We start from the raw sequence: 13,424 nt of genomic DNA on the forward strand, positions 1-13,424 counted from the left end.
ACCACTTGTCAGCTGTGTGACTTTGGGCAAGTCATTTCGCTTCTCTGGGTCTCAGCGACTTCATCTGTAAAATGGGGATTAAAACTGTGAGCCCCCCGTGGGGCAACCTGATCACCTTGTAACCTCCCCAGCACTTAGAACAGTGCTTTGCCATGTAGTAAGCGCTTAATAAATGCTATTATTATTATTAACAGTAATTATTAAATATCTAATGATCACTTTCTGGTGCTGTGGAAAACCCAACAATAGCATTCTCCCCCCACCTACCTCTTTGCGTGGATGTGTGTGTGTGTCTGTGTCTCTGAAAGAGTGCATAGGTTTTGTGTAGCTGAGTGTGTGTGACTGGCTGACTGAATGGCATGGATTTCTTTGTGTCTCTACATGGCTATGCAGGATTCACTGAGTCGGCTGTGTCCCCATGTCCTATTTTTTCTTAGACAAAACATGGCTCTCTCACACACACACACATATGTACATATACACCCCCCCTTCACACGCACATACTCATCCCTTGCATTAAGGAATTAACTTGAAGTAATCATCAGTGCATCCCTTTGCAATATAGATACGATATTAAACCATGAACACATTTTATTCACAGCAGGTGATTAACGTGTTCGGTTTCTGAAAGACTCGCGTTCAAGAAATCAAAAAAAATGCAAAGACTACTGAACCATGTATCGGGGCAATTCAAAATCATAGTGTGAAGAGACTGTTCCCATATTCGTGATACTACAATGGTATACATAGGGGTTTAGGATATTAAATAGCAGTTTAGAAAGTAAAAAAGAATATCTCATTTTAGCTCCTGAGAAAACTCCTTAGGTGAAGTGAATTTGAATGCCATAGCTGATTTTCTATTTGCCAAGAGTTTTCCCTAAAGCAATAGCTATATAATAAGTCATTGATTACCACAAAAGGTAAATCACTGAGTAGTCTCTAAAAATTGAATTTTAGAAAGTTATGCTAGCGAATTCTTATCTCGTTGGTCGTGTGCCCAGTGACTTTTCTGCAATTCTGGGTTTTAAATTTGGAAAGCTTTAAAAATAATTCAAACGTGGAAGAGAATAAGAGAATAATCAAGCCTCTATATAGCAGCTATCGTCAAGAAATTCAACTACAGAATGTGAGGCTTTTTAACTCTTCCAGCATCTCTTCCAGATTAGGACTTTAGCAGGTACCACATTATTTCCGTTTTACAGAAGGGAAAACCGAGACTTAGAGCCGATGGGTGATTTTGCCTAAGATCGCACAGCATGTGAGTGGCCAAGCTAAGCACTAAAACCCAAGTTACCCGATTTCCATTTGTACTTGAGATGCGTTACAGGATTTTCACACCTTCACGCGGTAAAGAGCCATGTCAGGTGGGGTTTTAGGATTCAGCCCTTCAGATCCTCATCTCCTCTAGACTGTAAGCTCGCTGAGGACAGGGAATATGTCAAATGGAGATTAATCTTAATGGAGATTAAGACTGTGAGCCCCAAGCAGGATAGGGGCTGTGTCCAACTTGAATAGTTTTGTATCTACCCCAGCCCTTAATACAGTGCCTGGCACAAAGTAAGCGCTTAACAAATACCACAATTATCATTAATTTACGCTCCCTGATTCTTTTCGACTTGTAGACCTTCGGCTGAAAAGCTCTCGATTCGGAGGACCAAAAATAGCAAAAGATCATTCTAACTGCACTGAACACCTCTCTCCTGAATGGACTTGATGCTTCTGCAGATCATGAGAATAAAGACAGTTTCCTTAGCCCCACGGGGGCCAGCCCTGGATCTCCTCCGCTCCATGAAGGTCAGTTAGCCCAGCCGTCCTGCTTTCCACCGCCCTGGGGAAGATGAGACTGATGCAGTAGTCAAGGCGGTATAGGATAAGTGCTGGAATCAGTGTGACAGCAATTGGATAGAGAGGAAAGGGTGAATTTTAGCAATATTATGAAGATAGAACCGACAGGATTTGGCGACATCGAACATGCGGGTGCAACGAGAGAGACGAGCTGAGGACCCGCCAAGATTATGGGCTTGTGAGATAGGGAGGATAGTGTAATTGCGGGGAGAGGAAAGACAGGTTCTGGTGGGACATGTTTAGTCCAACGTGTCTGTAGGACGACCAGGTAGAGATGTCCTGAAGGCAGGAGGAAATGCGTGATTGGAGGGAAGGAGAGAGGTAAGGGCTGGAAATGTACATTTGGGAATCATCCTCAAAGAGATGGTTGTTGAAGCCATGGGTGCAAATGAGTTCTCCGAGGGAGTGGGTGTGGATGGAGAATAGAAGGGGCTCCTAGAACTGAGCCTTGAGGGATTCCCACCGTCAGAGGGTGGGAGGCTGAGAAAGAGCCTGGAAAAGAGACTGAGGAGTAGAGGTAGAAGAGATAGGAGGAAAACCGAGAGAAGACAGTGTCAGTGAAGCCAAGGCTGAATACAGTTTCAAGGAGAAGTGTCTGTAGTGTCGAAGGCAGCTGAGAGGTCTAGGAAGATAGAATAGAGGCTGCCAGATTTGGCGAGAAAAAGCCCTTTGGTTATCGTAGAGGGGTCAGTTTCTATGCAGTGAAGGAGAAGTCAAAGAAGCAGAGAATCAGGAGAGAATCAGTTTCCGCCCACAGAAGAAGTCAGATTGCGAGGGGATCGAGGAGAAAATTGGAGGAGAGGAAGTGAAGACAGCAGGTGTAAAGAACTCTCTCAAGAAGTTTGGAAAAGAATGGTAGGGAGGGGTGTGGGGCGATAACTAGAGAGAGCTGTGGGGTCATGGGAGGGTGGTTTTTTTTTTAGGACAGGTGCAGCGTAAGCCTGTTTGAAAGCAGTCGGGAAGAAGCCACCGGAAAGTGAACAGCTGAAGATGGCAGCCAAGGAGAGAAGGATGCTGCAAGCGCATTGCCAGTTTACCTCATCTATCTTTCTGAGAAGCCACGTGACCCAGTGGATGTGGTCAGCTACCTTGGATTCGTGCTTAAACTCTGCCACTCACTGTTTGAGTGAGAACAAGCCATTGAAACTCTCCGTGCCTCAGTTTCTTTATTGCAAAGAAGTCATCTAAAAAATCTCCTCTCTGCTCTCTGCAGGGGGGCGGTATGAAGTTTAGCCGGAGAGTAGCAGCTGTTTGTTAATGTCACACAAGAAAGGGGATGAATTTGGGAATGATTGTGTCAGTCACATCTCACCACTGGGAACCCCCTTCCGTGTGTCTCCCCAATCTATCCGGCATACGGATTAAATAAGGGAAAGACTTGTAAATACGAGATATATTTCTATCTACATTTTGGAGGAAAAATGTATTAATGGAAAGAAAATATTCGCTGTTAATAATAATAATAATAATGGCATTTATTAAGCGCTTACTATGTGCAAAGCACTGTTCTAAGCACTAGAGAGGTTACAAGGTGATCAGGTTGTCCCACTTGGGGCTCACAGTCTTAACCCCCATTTTGCAGATGAGGGAACTGAGGCACAGAGAAGTTAAGTGACCTGCCCAAAGTCACACAGCTGACAATTGGCGGAGCCGGGATGTGAACCTGTGACCTCTGACTCCAAAGCCCGGGCTCTTTCTACTGAGCCACGCTGCTTCTCTACTAAGAAGCTGCTGCTTCTTTACTAAGGGGATGTTTTGGAACAAGAAATTTTTTAGCCAACATAATACAGAACTGACTAAAACACAGTAATTGGCTCTACTCATTACCATTTTTAGTCTCAGAAAGAAAATATGCTCAGGACATCTTGTATCAGATAAATGATGCAGTACCCAAGTTACCCATAATAGTAATAATAAGGAATTTTTAAGTGCATACTGTGTACCAGTTCAAATCCCGGTTCAAAGCCGGTTCAAATCCCGGCTCCGCCACTGGTCAGCTGGGTGACTTTGGGCAAGTCACTTCACTTCTCTGGGCCGCAGTTCCCTCATCTGTAAAATGGAGATGAAGACTGTGAGCCCCACGTGGGACAACCTCATCACCTTGTATCCCCCCGACGCTTAGAACAGTGCTTTGCACATAGTAAGCGCTTAATAAATGCCATCATTATTATTACCAAGCCTTGGGCTAAGCGGTGGGGTAGATACAATACAATCAGATAATACTAATAATAATTTGTAATTTTTTTAAATCTGGTATTGGTTAAGTGCTTACTATTTGCGACACACTGTACTGAGCTCTGGGGTGGACACTAGCAAATCGAGTTGGACATAGTCCCTGTCCCACGTGAGGCTCACAGTCTCGATCGCCGTTTTGCAGATGAGGGAACTGAGGCCCAGAGAAGTGAAGTGAGTGGCCCAAGGCCATACAGCAGACATGTGGCAGGGCCGGGATTGGAACCCATGACCTCCTGACTCCCAGCTCTGTGCTCTATCCACTACGCTACAGAACCTACATGCCAGCCTGGCTCCCACCGATATCCCCTGGGCACACGTACCATTTTCTTCACCTGCCCGGATCCTCTATAAATAAGAGGTTTCTGTTTCACGTGTGACTTACCCAAGATCTTTGCCGCCACCCTCCCCTGTTCTCCACACTACTGACCAGACATCTTAGAAACCTGAATTCAAAATCGGTATTCAAATCCTTCGCCGCTGAGGCTGTGTCCGGAGGGGAAACCCCTCCTCACCAAGTGTGCCGCCTAGAATTTTCCGGTTTGAAATGAAGTAGCGATAGTTACAGCTTATTGGTACGGTTGGGCGAGATTTCCCCCTTTCTGGTCTCCCTAGGTTTTTGGACAATGATCCGGATGGTGCAACAGTGCTTCAAAAATGAGTATTTCGACAACTTGCTACACGCTTGCAAACCTTGTCACCTTCGATGTCCTAAGTCACCACCCGTGGTGTGTCAGAGTTACTGTAGTGCAAGTAAGTAGCATTTCTATTGTATTTATTCATTGCTGTGAGCTGCGCATTTTTATATAGCATTGTGTTTTTCTTGTAATTAAAAAAACGCTAGAAAGGTAGTGAGGTTTACTAACTCAAACCTTGAAAACAAAGGAAGGCAATTCTTCAAATGCCTCCAGACGGCGAGTATCCCATCACTCTTCAGAAATGAATGCCTTGCTTAGCCTAGTAAGTCTGATAGCCAGTTAAGTGACTATTGTCATCGAAACACCGCTTAAGACATAAAAAGTTGATGTTAAACCATAAGGGAGGTTTGCTCTGCTGTTTTGCCATTTATATTACAAATGCTTCATGCTCCGTGCCTTGCGTTTGTTACATCCCTGACCTTCCCTCTCTAGGTGCAACTGGTTCAGTCAAAATAACAGATGAGATTCTTTGGATCTGTTTGGGGATGGGAGCTGTTTTGTCTTTGACAGTTTTCGTGCTGACATTCTTATTTAAGAAGATGAGTCAAGAGCAAACAAAGGAGGAACTTAAAAATACAGGTACGTGACTTGCTGATGCTGAATCTTTACAAAAATCTTTACGAAAATCTTCTTTGGGGCTGGCTGTTGGGGGTTTCGACCTGGTTGACTCGTATCTACTCCAGTACTTGGAACCGTGCTTGGTGCGTAGTAAATGCTTAACAAGTTCCATAATTATTAATTCTTACTGGTGTTGTGTTTGTGTGGGCCAGCAGTCTTAGGAGGTGTATGAATATCCTCTTTCGTCATTCTGACATTGACGGCTAATCTCAAATTCTCTCCTCTCCAGATACTTCCTCATAGCTCCCCCTTCTCTGAATTGTTATGTCAAGACCCATCAGCCTTTCCCAGAAACGATTTATTCTTTGTCTAAAGTCACAGGGTGGGCTAAAGACCACTTTACCACAAATGCTCGCCTTGTCCGGCTCTACCAGGAAATATATGCTTCACGGCACTTGTGGCCGTGTTTTAAATACGCCTCGGAAAGTCCTCTTACCTGCCATTAAATTGCTTGCATCTCAAACCAATTCTTGCTCAAACCAATTCTTCCAGGTGTTAAATATTTATATTTAAGGGAAGGAGAGTGCTGCAGGTCATTATTTAGATTTTTTAAAAAATTTTTTGACAATTACCTCTTTTCTGCTCCCCGTTCTGTCAATATGTGGCTGCCTCAGGACTCATATTCTGTTCCTATCTTTGTACGCCCGCTCCTTCCCCTATCTGTAATTTACTTTATTGTCCTCTCCCCTTCTAGATTGTAAGCTCCCTGAAGTAGGGCAAAATGTCAGCCAACAATAATCAATCAATCAATCGTATTGTATACAATCGATATTGTATTCTCCCAAGAGCTGAAATACAGAGCCTTGCATACAATAAGCACAATAAATATTATCGTTTGATTGATGCATTGGTTCTGAAAACAGCTATGTTTCTCCTTCCCTTTATCTTCCTGGCACCTCAAAACCAGTTTCTTTTTTTCTGAAACAAAATTGCCTCTGAGTTTGAGGCCTCCGCTAAAATGTGATTTTTCAAAACAGAAAAAGAATGCAGACTTCCATTCTCTTCTGCCTGTACCATTAAGTGATCCCGTTGGTCACCTTTCTCTTGACTTTACCCACCTTTTTCTTTTAAGCTTACATCTTCTGTCCTTAGTTTTTTACTCCCAAAGATTTACAGTTGTAAACGCAGGAGGCCAATGGAATCCTGACAGCGAGAGGCATTTACAGAGAGAGATAAATAGAGAAAGATGTGGAGAGAGAAGGCATTGGGAAAGGGGAAAAGCCAAAGAAGAACACATATCTTAAAGCTTTTCAGCACTTTCAATCGTAAGCTTGACCCCCCATTTTAGCCTTCCGAGGGAAGAAAATGGGAGACGAGAAAAAGGAAGGAGGGAAGTGGCTTCAGCTGGCAGAGTGTTTGAGAGCAGTCCCTTTCCTAACCTCCTCATTTTGGTTTGGCAAAATCGATCAGTCAATTAAGCAATTGTATTTATTGAGCGCTTACTGTATAAAAAGTACTGTGCTAAGAGCCTGGGAGTATGCAACATGACAGTATAACTGACACATTCCCTGCCCACAGTGAGCTTGCAGTCTAGAGGGGGAGACAGATATTAATATGAATAAATTACGGATGTGTACAGAAGTGCTGTGGGGCTGAGGGGGGGCCGTGAATAAAGGAGCAAATCAGGGCGATGCAGAAGGAAGTGAGAGAAAAGAAAATGAGGGCTTAGTCAGTGAAGATCTCTTGGAGAAACTGGCAGAAATGCTGGTTAGTACTTTTTAATTTCCGACTATTAGCATGCATCTTAATAATAATGATATAATAGGCATATACACATCATTAATAAAGTAAATAGAAAAATAAATATAATAATAACGGCATTTATAAAGCGCTTACTATGTGCAAAGCACTGTTCTAAGCGCTGGGGAGGTTACAAGGTGATCAGGTTGTCCCACAGGGGGGCTCACAGTCTTCATCCCCATTTTACAGATGAGGTTACTGAGGCCCAGAGAAGTGAAGTGACTTGCCCAAAGTCCCACAGCTGACAATCGGCGGAGCCGGAATTTGAACCCATGACCTCTGACGCCAAAGCCCGGGCTCTTTCCACTGAGCCACGCTGCTCACCTGGAAATGTAATCATATGGGAGAGGGCAGGTGCTGGCTTAACAAGTATAATAATAGTATCATCATCATCAATCGTATTTATTGAGCGCTTGCTATGTGCAGAGCACTATACTAAGCGCTTGGGAAGTACAAATTGGCAACATATAGAGACAGTCCCTACCCAACAGTGGGCTCACAGTCTAAAAGGGGGAGACAGAGAACAAAACCAAACATACTAACAAAATAAAATAAATAGAATAGATATGTACAAATAAAATAAATAAAGAAATAGAGTAATAAATATGTACAAACATATATACATATATACAGGTGCTGTGGGGAAGGGAAGGAGGTAAGATGGGGGGGATGGAGAGGGGATAGTAATAATAGTAATAATAATTATAGTAATAATAATACTGCTCTACTTGTACTTCATTTTCATATTTTTTTTCATGGCACGAGATCTGATGAACCGGCGAACATAGCACTTTACGTGGTTTTGAAAGGTGGAGTGGTTGGCTCTTCAGGAGAAGGTTCATGACTAATAGCAATAACAATAATAATAATAATGATGGTATTTGTTAAGTGCTTACTATGTGCCGAGCGCTGTTCTAAGCGCTGGTAGCAGAGAGGTCACCATCCTTCAAATCGTAGACGGTTGTGGGCTGTCCAATCAATCGATCACATTTATGGGGAAGCAGCGGGGCTCAGTGGAAAGAGCGAGGGCTTGGGAGCCAGAGGTCATGGGTTAGAATCCAGGCTCCGCCACTTGCCAGCTGGCTGACCTTGGGCAAGCCACTTAACTTCTCTGTGCCTCAGTTACCTCATCTGTAAAATGGGGATTAAGACTGTGAGCCCCAAGTGGGACAACCTGATCACCTTGTAGACACCCCCCCCCAGCACTTAGAACAGTGTTTTGCACATAGTAAGCGCTTAACAAATATCACTATTATTATTATTATTGAGCACTTACTATGTGCAAAGCACTGTACTAGGAGCTTGGGAGAGTGCAATACAACAGAATTAGCAGACATGTTCTCTGCCCACAAGGACCTTACAGTCTAGAGGGGGAGACAGACCTTAATATAAATAATTTATAATATGTCTATTTTAATGATATATACGTATGCTCAGTGGGGTTGAGGGGGGGGGGGAGAATACCAAATACCTAAAGGTCGCATAATGAAGACTTCTCTCTTTCTTTTTTATGGTACTTATTCATTGCTTACTATGTGCCAACTGTAATAATAATCAATCAATCAATCAATCAATCGTATTTATTGAGCGCTTACAGTGTGCAAAGCACTGTACTAAGCGCTTGGGAAGTATAAGTTGGCAACATATAGAGACAGTTCCTACCCAACAGTGGGCTCACAGTCTAGAAGGGGGGGAACAGAGAACAAAACCAAACATACTAACAAAATAAAATAAATAGAATAGATATGTACAAGTAAAATAAATGAATAAATAGAGTAATACATATGTACAAACATATATACATATATACAATAATAATAATGATAGCATTTATTAAGCGCTTACTATGTGCAAAGCACTGTTCTACTAAGCGCTGGGGGGGTTACAGGGTGGTGTATCCCTGTCACTGTCCCTGTCGCACCTGGGACTCACAGTCCCAGTTGGCGGGAGGGAGATTTAAATCCTGTTTCACAGAGGAGGTGACTGAGGAACAGAGAGGTTGAGCAACTTGCCCAGAGTCGCACAGCAGACAAGTGGAGGAGCTAAGGGTTAGAACCCAGGTCCCTGCTCTTTCCAATAGACCACACCACTTCCCTCTATTCTAGTATCAATCAGTTAATCAATGAATGGAATGTATTGAGTGCTCATGGTGTGCAGAGTAATAATAATAATAATAATAATAATGGAATTTATGAAGTGCTTACTATGTGCAAAGCACTGTTCTCTCTCCCCCTCATCCCCCTCTCCATCCCCCTGTCTTACCTCCTTCCCTTCACCACAGCACCTGTATATATGTATATATGTTTGTACATATTTATTACTCTATTTATTTATTTATTTTATTTGTACATATCTATTCTATTTATTTTATCTTGTCAGTATGTTTGGTTTTGTTCTCTGTCTCCCCCTTTTAGACTGTGAGCCCACTGTTGGGTCGGGACCGTCTCTCTATGTTGCCAATTTGTACTTCCCAAGCGCTTAGTACAGTGCTCTGCACATAGTAAGCGCTCAATAAATACGATTGATGATGATGATGATGTTCTAAGCACTGGGGAGGTTACAAGGTGATCCGGTTGTCCCACGGGGGGGCTCACAGTCTTCATCCCCATTTTACAGATGAGGTAACCGAGGCCCGGAGAAGTTAAGTGACTTGTTCAAGGTCACACAGCTGACAAGGGGCGGAGCCGGGATTTGAACCCGGGATTTGAACTGAGTACAGTACAACAGAGTTGATAGACACATGCCCTGGCCACAATCAATCAATCAATCAATCGTATTTACTGAGCGCTTACTGTGTGCAGAGCACTGTACTAAGCGCTTGGGAAGTACAATCAATCAAGCAATCATATTTACTGAGCACTTACTGTGTGCAGAGCACTGTACTAAGCGCACAAGTTGGACTCTCCCCCTTTTAGACTGTGAGCCCACCGTTGGGTAGGGACCGTCTCTATATGTTGCCAACTTGTACTTCCCAAGCGCTTAGTACAGTGCTCTGCACACAGTAAGCGCTCAATAAATACGATTGATTGATTGATTGATTGATTGACTAAGAGTGTAGAGGAGGAAACAGACGTTAAAATTAAATTGCGGATATGAACCTAGCTGCCGTGGGGCTGAGGGTTCATTGAGTGCTTATTGTGTGCACAGCTTGGGAGAGTCCACTCTAACAATATAACGGACACCTTCTCCACCCACAGTGAGCTTTACCACCTAAAGAGAGAGACGGATATCAATATAAATATATCAATCAATCAATCGTATTTATTGAGCGCTTACTATGTGCAGAGCTATGTGTTACTAAGCGCTTGGGAAGTACAAATTGGCATCACATAGAGACAGTCCCTACCCAACAGTGGGCTCACAGTCTAAAAGGGGGAGACAGAGAACAGAACCAAACATACCAACAAAATAAAATAAGTAGGATAGAAATGTACAAGTAAAATAAATAAATAAATAAATATATATATATATATATATATGTTCAGAATTATTTATTTAAAATCCACTGCTTAAAAGCCCCCTAACAATCTGACAGTGAGAATGCGGGCAACTTTCTCCCCAATCCCGAGAAAAGCAAGACGGCTTTGAAATGTTGTGGTAATGTGGAAGTTCCCCCGCTTTGTTGGAGCCCAACTGTGAAAGCATCGGATCGAAGGTGGAGAAAGATGTTTTCCTCAGAACCCCTGGGGCATAATCTGGACGCCTCCCGGCTGCCTACCGTCCACAAGTTTAGGTAGAGCCATCGGTGGTATTTATCGAATGCTTACTAATACTAATAATGGTAATGGTGTTTGTTAACCGCTTACTATGTCCCAGGCATTGTACTAAACCATCATCATCAATCGTATTTATTGAGCGCTTACTGTGTGCAGAGCACTGAACTAAGCGCTTGGGAAGTCCAAGTTGGCAACATCTAGAGGCGGTCCCTACCCCAACAGTGGGCTCACAGTCTAAAAGGGGGAGACAGAGAACAAAACCAAACATACTAACAAAATAAAATAAATAGGATAGATATGTACAAGTAAAATAAATAAATAAATAGAGTAATAAATATGTACAAACATATATACATATATACCTATACATAAACATATATACTAAATGCTTATTATGTGCAGAGCATTGTACAAATGCTTGGGAGAGTATAATACAAGAGAGTTGCTGCTGCTACTAGGAGAAGCAGCGTGGCTCAGTGGAAAGAGCCCGGGCTTTGGAGGCAGAGGTCACGGGTTCCAATCCTGGCTCCACCAATTGTCAGCTGTGTGACTTTGGGCAAGTCGCTTCACTTCTCTGGGCCTCAGTTACCTCATCTCTAAAACAGGGATTAAGACTGTGAGCCCGCAGTGGGACAACCTGATCACCTTGTAGCCTCCCCTACGCTTAGAATAATAATAACAATAATGATGATTACGGCATTTGTTAAGCGCTTACTATGTGCAAAGCACTGTTCTAAGCGCTGGGGGGGATGCAAGGTGATCAGGTTGTCCCACGTGGGGCTCACAGTCTTAATCCCCATTTTCCAGATGAGGTCACTGAGGCGCAGAGAAGTGAAGTGACTTGCCCAAGGTCACACAGCAGACACGTGGAGGAGCTGGGATTCGAACCCATGATCTCTGACTCCAAAGCCCGGGCTCTTTCCACTGAGCCACGCTACTTAATAGGTGCCATTATTATTATTATTATTCATTCATTCATTCAATCGTATTTATTGAGCACTTACTGTGTGCAGAGCACCGTACTAAGCGCTTGGGAAGTACATAAAGAGATGGTCACTACTCGACAACGGGCTCACAGTCTAGAAAGGGGAGACAGACAACAAAACAAAACCTGTAGACAGGTGTCAAAATCGTCAGAACAAATAGAATTATGGCTATATACTACTACTACTACTACTAATGATAATAATTGTGTTGTTTGTTAAGGGTTTACTATGTGCCAGGCACTGTACTAAGCACATACACATACATACATACATATTTATTACTCTATTTATTTATTTATTTATCTTACTTGTACATTTCTATCCTATTTATTTTATTTTGTTGGTATGTTTGGTTCTGTTCTCTGTCTCCCCCTTTTAGACTGTGAGCCCACTGTTGGGTAGGGACTGTCTCTATGTGTTGCCAATTTGTACTTCCCAAGCGCTTAGTCCAGTGCTCTGCACATAGTAAGCGCTCAATAAATACGATTGATTGATTGATTGGGGTAGATACTAAGGCAGTCGGTTTGGACTCAGTCACTGTCCCAAATAGGGCTGACAGTCTTAATCCCCATTGTACAGATGAGGTAACGGAGGCCCAGGGAAGTGAAGTGACTGGTCCAAGGTCTCACAGCAGACCCGAGGCGGCAGGGCCGGGATTAGAACCCAGGTCCTTCCGTCTCCCGAGGCCCGGGCTCAACCCGCTAGGCCGTGCTGCTTCTCTAGACGTGCTAGACGTGTCCCCTGCCCACCGGAGCGTGCGGTCTAGAGGGGAGGAAAGACAATACAAAATCACACTCTTCTGTGTCTTCGGGGAAGCAGGCGTCCGAGATCCGGCCGTCCCGAAGGGCGCGAAGGAGGACGAAGCCAGTTTTCCTCTCCGGGCGGGAACGGCCACCAAGGTGACGGTCGAAGAGTGTACCTGCGAAGAATGCCACTCGGGGAACCCGAAGGAGGCCACCCGCCCTTCGTTCCCGCTCCCAGCCACGCAGGAAGGGGCAACTGTCCTCGTCACCACCAAGACAAACGACTGTTACAAGGGTGGGCCGGGGGTTGGGGGTGACACCTTCTCAGGGTTGTGGGAATCAGCTTTACTCCATCATCATCCATGAGCCTGACGCGGGGCCCGCCCTCCTCCATCAGGTTGCCTGCTGTTGGTAAAGGGGAGACTCTTTAAAAAAAAAAATTAAAAAAAAAATAATAAAAAAACTTCAGCTGTTGGGAATGAACAGTTGACTTTAAATAAAAAATAAAATAATAATAATAATAAAAAACTTCAGCTGTTGGGAATGAACAGTCTTTGTGCTGAATACGTCATTACCGTACAAAGGAAAGGCTGTGTTACATTTGCTTGCATCAAATAAGATTAACTTATAAAGATAACAGAATCTGTCATCCCCTCGATTTCAATGAGCCTGACGCGGGGCCCGCCCTCCTCCATCCGGTCATCTCCTGTCGGTAAAGGGGAGACTTAAAAAAAAAAAATTAAAAAATAATAATGATAATAATAAAAAAACTTCAGCTGTTGGGAATGAACAGTTGACTTTAAATAAAAAATAAAATAATAATAATAATAAAAAACTTCAGCTGTT

The 13,424-nt window shown here is 43.4% G+C and overlaps 1 protein-coding gene across 1 annotated transcript; it reads left to right on the forward strand.

Moving 5' to 3' along the window:
* Positions 1-1,783: 1,783 nt before the first annotated feature.
* On the forward strand, positions 1,784-13,050 carry TNFRSF17 (TNF receptor superfamily member 17). Its single transcript, XM_038763490.1, has 4 exons — positions 1,784-1,794; positions 4,693-4,830; positions 5,208-5,354; positions 12,655-13,050. Exons 2-4 carry the CDS (start codon positions 4,704-4,706, stop codon positions 12,942-12,944), a joined length of 564 nt encoding a protein of 187 aa, XP_038619418.1. The 5' UTR covers positions 1,784-1,794; positions 4,693-4,703; the 3' UTR covers positions 12,945-13,050.
* The last annotated feature ends 374 nt before the right edge of the window (positions 13,051-13,424 follow it).

The sequence above is a fragment of the Tachyglossus aculeatus genome, chromosome 21, assembly GCF_015852505.1.
Source record: "Tachyglossus aculeatus isolate mTacAcu1 chromosome 21, mTacAcu1.pri, whole genome shotgun sequence".
Classification (NCBI taxonomy): domain Eukaryota; kingdom Metazoa; phylum Chordata; class Mammalia; order Monotremata; family Tachyglossidae; genus Tachyglossus; species Tachyglossus aculeatus.